The 13,101-nt window shown below is 41.8% G+C and overlaps 1 protein-coding gene across 1 annotated transcript; it reads left to right on the forward strand.

Moving 5' to 3' along the window:
- Nucleotides 1-795: 795 nt before the first annotated feature.
- LOC310798069 (myosin heavy chain, fast skeletal muscle-like) lies at nt 796-12,820 on the forward strand (the record flags this gene model as incomplete). Its single annotated transcript, XM_083660556.1, has 39 exons — nt 796-1,002; nt 1,089-1,232; nt 1,325-1,481; nt 1,575-1,602; nt 1,695-1,791; nt 1,906-1,998; nt 2,091-2,154; nt 3,699-3,797; nt 3,891-3,994; nt 4,112-4,250; nt 4,336-4,454; nt 4,849-4,998; nt 5,084-5,254; nt 5,341-5,644; nt 5,779-5,843; nt 5,958-6,045; nt 6,162-6,279; nt 6,359-6,482; nt 6,565-6,701; nt 6,786-7,041; nt 7,138-7,380; nt 7,465-7,641; nt 7,720-7,865; nt 7,956-8,046; nt 8,149-8,538; nt 8,628-8,754; nt 8,913-9,031; nt 9,123-9,319; nt 9,415-9,598; nt 9,698-9,863; nt 9,953-10,077; nt 10,210-10,518; nt 10,607-10,810; nt 10,992-11,117; nt 11,226-11,396; nt 11,482-11,586; nt 11,702-11,797; nt 12,567-12,695; nt 12,800-12,820. 39 exons carry the CDS (start codon nt 796-798, stop codon nt 12,818-12,820), a joined length of 5,790 nt encoding a protein of 1,929 aa, XP_083516682.1.
- Between the last annotated feature and the right edge of the window lie 281 nt (nt 12,821-13,101).

Consider the following 13,101-nt stretch of genomic DNA (forward strand, 5'->3'; position numbering starts at 1 on the left):
GCCAGATAGATCCCCTGTAGACTCTAGATACTGGTGGTGGTGGTGGTGATGGTGATGCCTCTCCTTCTGAGACACGTACTCCTCAGACTGATGAATCAGATGACTGATGGGTCTGCAAAGACTGGGTGGAGAAGGGGAGGTGGAGGGTGCGAGAGTGACAGCGCAGGTATGAGCAGGCTGAATGGGGTACAAAGAAGTATATTTTAAGAGTACACACTACACAGCCATGGCATTGGCTTAGAAATGTGGGTGAATATCAATGTGATAAGCTTATATCATCTCACTGATTATATGAGACCAGGAGGCAAACACCTGATTATTCAATTGAAGCCCGGAAGTTGACAGGCTATTATGAGCGTGTGAGCAGATTTGAAGGGGTGGAGAAATAAGAAGTAAACTGAGGAAGAGTGAAGTGCAGATTATAGTCTTCCTGACTGAACTTACCTTAGAACTTCATGAGTCAACGGTAAAAGTCTGGGTGCGCAATCATTTAAATGTAGCAACTGTGAATGAGGAATATTATAATCTGTATTGGTTATACTAATCTGTAACCTCTATTATACCTGCATCACTTGAAACTCAAAGAAAAACTCTTCACAAAAAACTTTATTCATTTAGGGGTTGTGAGAAGTTCCTCTGTGATTGGGTGGTAGAAAAAGGTGAGTTACATTTTCTCTATTTAAACTACTATAAAGAATCCTTGTATCATACAGTGTTTAATCTCCAAAGCAAATGATGCACATAAGATAAGAGGGAAGTTAATTTTGTTTTGTCAATCTACAGAAAGCCGCCAACATGAGTACTGACGCGGAGATGGCCATTTATGGCAAGGCCTCCATTTATCTCCGTAAGCCAGAGAGGGAGAGGATTGAGGCTCAAACTTCACCGTTTGATGCCAAAACCGCTGGCTATGTGGCTGATGTTAAGGAGCTGTACCTTAAATGTACAATCCTGAAGAGGGACGGTGACAAAGTCACTGTCAAAGTCCTTACCACCCAGGAGGTAGGTTGAAGCTTCATGAAACTCACAGCAGTGTAACTTACCGTTGGAATTTCAACACAAGCTGAAAGTGTCTTTCAATATTTCAGGAGAGGACAGTTAAGGAGGATGATGTCTACCCTATGAACCCTCCCAAGTATGACAAAATTGAGGACATGGCCATGATGACCCATCTCAATGAAGCCTCTGTGCTGTATAACCTCGCAGAGCGTTATGCAGCATGGATGATCTACGTAAGCTCTTCTGCCTATGGAGTAAAGTGTAATATTGCACATGGACTCATACAACATACTGTGAGTGGTCATATCTCTCTCATCCCCTTCAGACCTACTCTGGGCTGTTCTGTGCAACTGTGAATCCCTACAAGTGGCTCCCAGTGTACGATATGGAGGTTGTAAATGCTTACAGAGGCAAAAAGCGTATGGAGGCTCCACCCCATATCTTCTCTGTCTCTGATAATGCCTTCCAGTTCATGCTTGTTGGTATGTTGTAAATGTATAAACTATCAATAAACTCCATAACTCATGTTACATATATAAGAAATATATTGTATGAATTCATTTTTCCTTTTGCAGATAGGGAGAACCAGTCTGTCTTGATCACGTAAGTTTTACATCTATAGCACCTACCTCTGTAAGACCAATAGCATCAAATGAATTGAGTTAATTTCTCTGAATCTACATATCCATCCCCAGTGGAGAATCTGGTGCTGGAAAGACTGTGAACACCAAGCGTGTCATCCAGTACTTTGCAACAATCTCAGTGGGTGGCCCACAGCAGGATTCAAAGAAGGTATTTTTTATTTTTATTAGTAAAACATTGGAGAGTTGTTGTTGTTGTTTGTTTGTTTTTGTTTTTGTATACAAATGTACGACTGAAATTAATATATAAAAACACATATTATAGGGCTCACTGGAGGACCAGATTATTGCAGCTAATCCCTTGCTGGAAGCCTATGGTAATGCCAAGACTGTGAGGAATGACAACTCCTCTCGTTTTGTAAGTATGGAGAGATTTTCAACTGTGAGAAATATCTTCAATAATATATTGCATATGCAGAGGAATGTTGAACAATATACTATTCAAAACAGGGTAAATTCATCAGAATCCACTTTGGCGCAACTGGTAAACTGTCTAGTGCTGATGTTGAGACATGTAAGTATCACATTCACATTTTATATAGAATGACTAACATTATCAGTGGTGTAGATTTTGAGTTATGAACAATACGGGGGATCAGCCGAGCAGCATTTTGGTTAAAAAAACCGCCTCACTGGGTGGCAACGGCAATGGAACCCTATGGAGCCCAAGTGGTGCGAGGCTTGTGTGTCTGACTTTAGCCGGCTTTCTGTTAACATTTAAAAAACAGACAGTTCACACAACTTTAACATGCATGTATTATACATCAAACTCTTGGGCTAATTCTGCTCTCACTCAGAATGTCAAAATATAAGCGATGTGATGTTTAGTTTTTGAGATATTAACATTTGTCTGGCACAACTCATACTACCCAGCAAGCAAAATTACATCATGATAACGTTGTGATGACGTCTTTCAGTGACGTCCAGGACGTGGCCAAATCACAGCCGGTTTGGGGATGATTTAGACGTCTACGTGGGAACGTCAAGCTGACGTCGAAATATGACTGTTACCATGAATGGGCAGGTTCAGTTATTCTGCTATGTACACAGTGTATATTCAGCAGCTTTATACATAAAGCTATAATTATGTCCAGATTAACAATTTATGCTACATTTTCAGAAAATATAACACTGCCCTGAGTGGGATTTGAACTCGGGATCTACAATTTACGGGACGGCTACTACGCTATCTGTTCGCTGAAATAATCTGCTGTACGTTGTAATGAGTAATATAGCCAAAACATGGACCCCTTGTTCTTTTTATACCGGTATAACATCCATGGAGATGGGACAGTTTTAATAAAAATGAAAGCTAATTTAATTCAAACCTTAATCTCGAAGAATCATTGAGGGTTCCCTCAAAATGTACAACTGTCACCACCAGCCTATAACGTTTGTTTACCCAGTGCTCCTGCACACGCAGGTTATACGAGACATGAGCCTATACCGTATGGCAGAAACTTGTTTTATATTTAAAACGTTGGCGTTGGCGTTGCATCACAGTGTAACCGTCTACAATCTGTGTAAGAAGAACCCCGAAACACATTAACGCCACGTCGCCACCCAATGCTACATTCCAACTTCCAACTCAATTGTATATTTTACGCCTCGCAGTGTATTTTCTCTCTTTCAAAACAATCTGGCAACAAGATATGCAAGTGAGGCAATTGCAGGATTCCCCCGCAATTCATCTCCTCGTAGTCCCACCTCCACGAATAAACAGTTTGTTAATCAGCGCAGATTGTCCACATGCAAGTGCTGATCACTCGGATCATTTTGGATAAATAAATAGCCCAGGCTGAGAAATACGTGATTGATTGCAACCATTTAGTTATCCTCATGGATATTTCGGTGGTGACTGGTGAGTGAAATGAGTTGGATAGTGATACAGTGATAATCTGGGCCAGATCTGACTCATCGTGATATGACTTGAGCTGGCCTCGATTGGGCTCTCTCGGCTCGTCCAGGTCCATCCTTGCTTGCTGGGTATTAACTGCCGCGGGGTTCTGCATTGCTGGGTGGCAAGTGCCGTCACGCTGATTCGTCCTATACTTATAGATCTGCTGGAGAAGTCTAGAGTGACATATCAGCTTGAGCAGGAGAGAGGCTACCACATCTTCTTCCAGATGATGACCAACCACATACCTGAGATCATTGGTGAGCTAAACATTGTGATATAATGTTAAAACAACCCATGTTCTTCACAGGGTCCATAACCAATCATTACTTTAAACCTTTTATGATCTCCAGAAATGTCGCTCATCACCAGCAACCCCTATGACTTCCCCATGTGCAGCATGGGTCAGATCACTGTGGCCAGCATTGATGACAAAGAAGAGTTGATGGCCACTGATGTCAGTGATGTTTCATTTTTCTTAATCTATTATAGATTCAACATTCCATCACAATTACTCTGTAAAATGTAATTTCCATATTGACTCACACAGTGTCAATACCTCTATTGAATACAGAATGCTATTGATATTCTGGGCTTCACCGCTGAAGAGAAGATGGCCATCTGGAAGTTTACTGGTGCTGTGCTCCACCATGGTAACATGAAGTTCAAGCAGAAGCAGCGTGAAGAGCAGGCAGAGCCAGATGGCACAGAAAGTGAGGATTAACTTTGTGGATGAGTAAAAAAGAAAACTACAAATCAGTCATATATCTAGTAAATGTATTTTTGTGACATTTTCAGATGCTGACAAGGTTTCTTACTTGCTGGGCCTGAACTCGGCTGACTTGCTGAAGGCTCTGTGCTACCCCAGAGTGAAGGTCGGAAATGAGTATGTCACCAAAGGACAGACTGTGCCACAGGTCAGCAGATCATTCTCTTGTTTATGTCATACAATCTCATGATTAAGTCAAGGGCCAGTGCATGAATATATAATATTCCTTACCTAACCATAAGAAATTATTTATTTTGTAATGGGGGAATGTCATGAGTTACATTTAGCTGGAATAGTTTGCAACTGAATGTCCTCTGTTATCTGTCACTGCATGTGTTGAAATTGCCGTATTGTTAGTTGTGTCTCAGTTAAAATGGTACTGCCATAAATAGTATTTGTCCTGTAGGCAAAACAAAAATCAAGTACTGTAATCAAATGTGTAAATTTCAGTTGAAGGATCTGTAATTGATTAAATCTGTTAGAGGACCCTCTTTGTGACACTGGATTATAATGGTATTAATTCAAATTAAACCTTTCTTCAGGTCACTAACTCAGTGAGCGCCCTGTGTAAGTCTATTTATGAAAAAATGTTCTTGTGGATGGTCATCCGCATCAACCAGCAACTGGCCACCAAGGCGCCAAGGGTATACTACATTGGTGTGCTGGACATTGCTGGTTTTGAAATCTTTGATGTAAGTATGCATTCATGATAATGTATTGAGAAGATAACTTTGTAACATTTGTGATATATTAGCTTAATCCTATTTCCACCAACAGTTCAACACCTTGGAACAGTTGTGTATCAACTTCACCAATGAGAAACTGCAACAGTTCTTCAACCACACCATGTTTGTCTTGGAGCAAGAGGAGTACAAGAAGGAGGGTATCATCTGGGAGTTCATTGACTTTGGCATGGACTTGGCTGCCTGCATTGAGCTCATTGAAAAGGTATAAAATAATGTTCTGACTTTATGTTTCACGATATGCAAGAACAGTGCCTTTTCATGATGTATGTATTTGCACTTTTTATACAGCCCATGGGCATCTTCTCCATCCTTGAAGAGGAGTGCATGTTCCCAAAGGCCTCAGACACTACCTTCAAGAACAAGCTGTATGACCAGCACCTCGGTAAAAACAAAGCATTTGAGAAGCCCAGGCCAGCCAAAAAAGGCAAGATTGATGCCCATTTCTCTCTGGTGCACTATGCTGGAACTGTGGACTACAATATCAGTGGCTGGCTGGACAAGAACAAGGATCCCCTGAACGAATCTGTGATTCAGCTGTACCAGAAGTCTAGTGTTAAGCTGCTCCCTGTCCTGTATCCCGTTGTTGTTGAAGGTACAGTGTCACTTTATAACACTTATTAGGATTATGTGAATTAATGTTTTTGTGTTTAAAGTAAACAATATGGCTACTCAGAAAAGTCAGATGAATGATAAAGTCTTGATATTAATAAATCAACAAATCAACAGAGAAGGGCGGCAAGGGAGGCAAGAAGAAGGGTGGTTCCATGATGACTGTGTCCGCAGCGTTCAGGGTAAATTTTAAGAACAGCCTTAAATACTACATTGTAATTAAACTCAAATGCAAGTTTTTTATTCTTATGTTATGCTTTTCACAAATAATGTTTGGTTTTATCTTGTATCTACAGGAGAACTTGGGCAAGCTTATGACCAACTTGAGGAGCACTCATCCTCACTTTGTACGTTGCCTGATTCCCAATGAGTCAAAGACTCCAGGTATACTGACAGCTAAAGAATGTTCTTAATATTTTCTGTAAATGTTGCAGTTATTAGCTTAGCAGGAGTGATTATTTTACTTTGTCATTAAAAATTCTGAAATAACTTCTTCGCAGGGCTGATGGAAAACTTCCTGGTTATCCACCAGCTGAGGTGTAATGGTGTGCTGGAGGGTATCAGAATCTGCACGAAAGGTTTCCCCAGCAGAATCATCTATGCTGACTTCAAGCAGAGGTATTACCTAATTAAACACAGACTTTTCCTAACTTTGAAAAGAATGTCCTGAATGTGACCATTAACTGTTTTGTGATAGGTACAAAGTACTGAATGCCGCTGCGTGCCCTGAAGGAACATTCATGGACAACAAGAAGGCTTCTGAGAAGCTGCTTGGGTCTATTGATGTGCCTCATGATGAGTATAAATTTGGACACACCAAGGTAACTAATTGAGTAAGAACCAACAATAATCTGTTTCATTCATGAAAATAAATGGTCCATAATAGTTTTATATTCTTGTCAGGTGTTCTTCAAAGCTGGTCTACTGGGTGTTCTTGAGGAGATGCGAGATGAGAAGCTTGCTTCTCTGGTCACCATGACTCAGGCTCTTGCCCGTGCCTACCTCATGAGGAGGGAGTATGTGAAGATGACGGCAAGGAGGCAAGTGGACATTCTAACCACATATTTAGGCTGAATGCAGTACCAAAATGACTGTGTGTACATAACAGTGATTTCCTTCCATAGGGAAGCCGTTTACACCGTCCAGTACAATATCCGCTCATTCATGAATGTGAAACACTGGCCATGGATGAAGGTGTACTACAAGATTAAGCCCCTTCTGCAGAGTGCTGAAACTGAGAAGGAGCTGGCAAACATGAAGGAAAACTATGAGAAGATGACAACAGACCTTGCCGCAGCCCTGGCTAAGAAGAAGGAACTGGAGGAGAAGATGGTGTCTATTGTGCAGGAGAAGAATGATCTGCTGGCTTCATCTTTATGTGTGAGTAAATGGCAACAGAAAGCTTTGTTGATTTCTCACAACTTTTCCGGAGTAAATGTTTAAATATTTCCCCCTTTTCACATTTATTCTAACTAGGAATCAGAGAATCTGTCAGATGCTGAGGAGAGATGTGAGGGACTTATCAAGAATAAGATCCAGATGGAGGCAAAACTCAAAGAGACAACTGAGAGACTGGAGGATGAGGAGGAAATGAATGCTGAGCTAACTGCTAAGAAGAGGAAACTGGAGGATGAATGCTCTGAGCTCAAGAAGGACATTGATGACCTGGAGCTTACCTTAGCCAAAGTGGAGAAGGAGAAGCATGCCACTGAGAACAAGGTTCATGAATATTCACTCTGTTTATTATATCATCAAATATTTGAATAATTACCCAATTATGACAATATGCTTTTACATAACCAGGTGAAGAACCTGACAGAAGAGATGGCCTCTCAAGATGAGAGCATTGCTAAGCTCACAAAGGAGAAGAAAGCCCTCCAAGAGGCACACCAGCAGACTCTTGATGACCTGCAGGCAGAGGAAGACAAAGTCAACACTCTGACCAAGGCCAAGACCAAGCTTGAGCAGCAAGTGGATGATGTGAGTTCATGATCATGCTATATTCTATTCAATAAGAATATATGTCTCCTGTAAATTTAAACATGTGGTATTTTGCAGCTTGAAGGTTCTCTGGAGCAAGAGAAGAAGCTCCGCATGGACCTTGAGAGAGCAAAGAGGAAGCTTGAGGGTGATCTGAAACTGGCCCAGGAATCCGTCATGGATCTTGAGAATGACAAACAGCAGTCTGATGAAAAAATCAAGAAGTAATGTGGACAGAATTTGAAAACTGTATGCACAAAATATACGGTATTATTGCAACCAATATCTTATTAATGATGTATTTTACTCAACAGGAAGGACTTTGAGATAAGCCAACATCTCAGTAAGATTGAAGATGAACAATCTATGGGTGCTCAGCTACAGAAGAAGATTAAAGAGCTCCAGGTGTGGAATGCTGGATTTAAAATCTATGTCAAAATTATCAGTGAGTTGTTATGCAATGTGTCAGTTGCATACATTCATTTAACAATATTTTTCAACTTCAAGGCTCGTATTGAGGAACTGGAGGAAGAGATCGAGGCTGAGCGTGCTGCTCGTGCCAAGGTTGAGAAGCAGAGAGCTGACCTCTCCAGGGAACTTGAAGAGATCAGTGAGAGGCTTGAGGAGGCCGGTGGAGCCACTGCTTCTCAGATTGAGATGAACAAGAAGCGTGAAGCTGAGTTCCAGAAGCTGCGTCGTGACCTTGAGGAGTCCACCTTACAGCATGAAGCCACTGCTGCTGGTCTCCGCAAGAAGCAGGCTGACAGTGTTGCAGAGCTGGGAGAACAGATCGACAACCTGCAGCGTGTCAAGCAGAAGCTGGAGAAGGAGAAGAGTGAATACAAGATGGAGATTGATGACCTGTCTAGTAATATGGAAGCTGTGGCAAAAGCAAAGGTATGACTTTATTATACACGTAGACACACTTGAGAAAAACAGAGTATTTAGTGGGAGAATTATTTAACCTTTCTAATTTTGATCAACAGGGAAATCTCGAGAAGCTGTGCCGCACCCTTGAGGACCAGTTCAGTGAACTTAAGTCGAAGAGTGACGAGAATGTTCGCCAGCTAAATGACATCAGTGCTCAGAAGGCAAGACTGTTGACAGAGAATGGCAAGTCTTACTTTTATTGATTGTCCATAAAAATGTCCAAAATGTGTACTTTTGAAATCAACCCATAATTACACTCAATCTATATATATTTTTACTTTAATGCTGGGCCAGTAAGTGTATATATTTCAACTAAAAATAAATAAATAATTTCCCTCTAGGTGAGTTTGGTCGTCAGCTTGAGGAGAAAGAAGCCCTTGTCTCCCAGCTGACCAGAGGCAAACAAGCCTTCACACAGCAGATTGAAGACCTGAAGAGACAAATCGAGGAGGAAGTTAAGGTGAGAAAAATTGTCAGAGATTTTTATTTTTATTTTTTATTAATTGTATCTTAATTTACTCACTGGTTTTTATTTTAATAATCTTTTGCAGGCCAAGAACGCCCTTGCCCACGGTGTGCAATCAGCCCGCCATGACTGTGATCTACTGAGGGAGCAGTTTGAGGAGGAGCAGGAGGCCAAGGCAGAGCTGCAACGTGGAATGTCCAAGGCCAACAGCGAAGTGGCCCAATGGAGGAGCAAGTATGAAACTGATGCTATCCAGCGCACTGAGGAGCTTGAAGAGTCAAAGTGAGTCAATGAAGATCTTTTTTCTCCTAATGGTCACTGCAAAATACCTCTTAGAATACAATACATGAATGATACATTTGGCAAATGCTTAACAGGAAAAAGCTTGCCCAGCGCCTTCAGGAAGCTGAGGAACAGATTGAGGCTGTGAACTCCAAGTGTGCCTCTCTGGAGAAAACCAAACAGAGGCTCCAGGGCGAGGTGGAGGACCTAATGATTGATGTGGAGAGAGCCAATGGTTTGGCTGCCAACCTTGACAAGAAGCAGAGGAACTTTGATAAGGTGTGTTGACACTGATTACCTTGTCACAGCCACTGGAAGTGTCAAAGTAATAATCATTCCAAAATTGGGTAACATTTCTCATTTTAAATTACTACGCAGGTTCTGGCAGAATGGAAGCAGAAATTCGAGGAGGGTCAGGCAGAGGTTGAGGGAGCTCAGAAAGAGGCTCGTTCTCTCAGCACTGAGCTGTTCAAGATGAAAAACTCTTATGAGGAAGCTCTGGATCAGCTGGAGACCCTGAAGAGGGAGAACAAGAACCTGCAACGTGAGTTCTCATCTGATAGTGTTAGCAATAGTGACTTGAAATGGTCATTCTGTGACTTTGCAATATTAAACCTATATAACCTTCTGCAGAGGAAATCTCAGACCTGACTGAACAGATTGGTGAGACTGGAAAAAGCGTCCATGAGCTGGAGAAGGCCAAGAAGCTGGTGGAGACAGAGAAATCAGAGATCCAGACAGCTCTTGAGGAGGCTGAGGTGAAATTTCAACTCAAAGGCTTAACATTGGAATTGCGAACGCATATGTTGTCTTTTGTCCATGAAATTTACACCTCGTTTTTACAATCAGAAGACAACACAGGCTATGTTTTAATATTTGGTACATTTTAGGGAACTCTGGAACATGAGGAGTCCAAGATTCTGCGTGTCCAGCTGGAGCTCAACCAGATCAAAGGTGAGGTTGACAGAAAGCTGGCAGAGAAAGATGAGGAGATGGAGCAGATCAAGAGGAACAGCCAGAGGGTGACTGACTCCATGCAGGGCACCCTTGACTCTGAGGTCAGGAGCAGGAACGATGCCCTGAGAATCAAGAAGAAGATGGAGGGAGATCTGAATGAGATGGAGATTCAGCTGAGTCATGCTAACCGCCAGGCTGCTGAGGCCCAGAAGCAGCTGAGGAGTGTCCAGGGAACACTCAAGGTACATCACATGACAACTGTACATGCTATTCTATGTGCAGCAACATTCTGATCTGTTCTCTGTTTCTATAACACAATCTAACCATTAGGATGCCCAGCTGCACCTTGATGATGCTCTCAGAGCACAGGAAGACTTCAAGGAACAAGCTGCTATGGTCGACCGTAGGAATGGTCTCATGGTGGCTGAAATTGAAGAGCTGAGGGCTGGTCTGGAACAGACAGAGAGAGGCCGTAAAGTGGCTGAGACAGAGCTGGTGGATGCTAGTGAGCGTGTTGGACTGCTGCACTCTCAGGTACACAAAAACAAGTCTGGACTAATTCTATAATCAATACATTCTCACCTAACCTAGCAACCTAGCAATGAGCATGCGAAGCTAGGAATGAGCGTGCAAAGCATCATGCTATATTTCTAGTTTAAATAATACGTGCACATCATCATAGGCATTGCTAAACTGAAAGTTTCCTTTTTCCTAGAACACAAGCCTTCTGAACACAAAGAAGAAGCTGGAGACTGACCTGATCCAAGTCCAGGGTGAAGTAGATGACACCGTTCAGGAAGCAAGAAATGCAGAGGAGAAGGCAAAGAAAGCCATCACTGATGTGGGTTCACATTTTATTTCATAGACATACAGATCTCATCCATACATCTCAAAGAACATGCCTTATTAAATGTATGGCATGCCTTATTAAAAATGATTCATTTTCTAGGCTGCTATGATGGCTGAAGAGCTGAAGAAAGAACAGGACACTAGCTCTCATCTGGAGAGGATGAAGAAGAACCTGGAGGTCACAGTCAAGGACCTGCAGCACCGCCTGGATGAGGCTGAGAACTTGGCCATGAAGGGTGGCAAGAAACAGCTCCAGAAACTGGAGTCCAGGGTAAGATAACTGTTACACAGATGACAGTAAATTACATTACAAAATACGCAGAATGAGTATCATAGTTTATAATTCATTTCTGAAGGTGCATGAGCTGGAGGCAGAGGTTGAAGCTGAACAGAGACGTGGAGCAGATGCTGTTAAAGGTGTCCGTAAATATGAGAGGAGAGTGAAGGAACTCACATACCAGGTATACCAAGCTTACTTTGTGACATTGTTCTTATCAACTAAAACTAAATGACCCTATTCAAATAAATGCCAATTATGAATGGTCATTCATGCATGTGTTCATATATTTACATTAGACTGAAGAGGACAAGAAGAATGGTGCCCGGCTGCAGACTCTGGTAGACCAGCTGCAACTGAAGGTGAAGGCCTACAAGAGGCAGGCTGAGGAAGCGGTAAGTTCAAATCATCTAAAACGTCTTCATCTATTTGTAACCCTTTTCACAATTTTTAATCTAGTCCAGACCTGTTCAACTTGCGGCCAACTCCGGAGCGCATGAATAACGGACATTTTTGCCACAATAAATCCTTCACACCAGCAGTGCTTTCCTGTGTGTAATCGTGCTCCTCATACTCCGGTATGGTAGATTCAGTATGTAAGACAAGACAAAGACAGGGACAGTAACATTCTTAAAGTAGGCCTACCACAAATGTATTTTTATTTGAGTACTTTTAAATAGGCAACTTTCTGACTCTTACTTGAGTAATTTCCTGGACTAGTAATTTTACTATTACCCGAGTTACTTTTCACTAAAGTAGCAATACTTCTACTTGAGTAGGATTTGTCCGTACTCTTTCCACCTGTGTACATGAGCCTCCTAAGAATAAATGCATGAACAAGTTTGTCCAGGTCCTGTTGGACATGAATTCTTTAAGGGACTAGCGACAAATCTGGTGACTTTTTCTAGTACTGCAAATGAATGGGCAGCCCTCAGTCCAGGCAAGATGGAGGGACATTAAACTGTTTATTTGCATTATACAGCACTGCTGATTTTGTAATTATGCAAAGCTGGTTGAAAATCGGCAAAGAAACTGACATCCTGCGAGGGAACTGTCTGCCCCCGGGCCCTTAGCTTTCTGACAATGTGACCCCCTGAATAATACAGTTGAATACCCCTGCCCTTGTCTTCGGATTTGCAATGAGAATGTATGATGGTTTCACAGGAGGAACAGGCCAACACTCACCTGGGAAAGTGCAGGAAGGTTCAGAACGAGTTGGAGGAGGCTGAAGAACGAGCTGATATTGCCGAGTCTCAGGTCAACAAGCTGAGAGCTAAGGGCCGTGACTCCAAGGTAAACACATGTCCTTCATCAGTGCATGTTAATTCACTGAATATTAACTTTGAAATGACTGACTCTTTTTTCTTTTGGTCTAAAAATATGTTTATTTTCCACAGGGAAAAGAAGCAGCTGAATAACTTCTCTAATTAAAACCATCACAAGAAGTCATAAAATATGACAACATTGTTGATTGCATACAATAAATGTTACCACAAATACTTCTCTTTTGTCTTGCATTTATTCAGTAACTTTTTATAAAATAAGTTGTATTAACATGAGTCAATGCATTCGTTAATGGTGAACAAAGGCTTAAAGGTATACTAGAAAAGTTTCCCCTCAAAAACATCAATTATAATTCACTAAATAGTGTGGCAGTGTTTGTGGTCAGACGCTTCCCCCTGCCTGATTTTGGTGCCGT

This window comes from Poromitra crassiceps (genome assembly GCF_964638095.1).
Source record: "Poromitra crassiceps genome assembly, chromosome: 25".
Classification (NCBI taxonomy): domain Eukaryota; kingdom Metazoa; phylum Chordata; class Actinopteri; order Beryciformes; family Melamphaidae; genus Poromitra; species Poromitra crassiceps.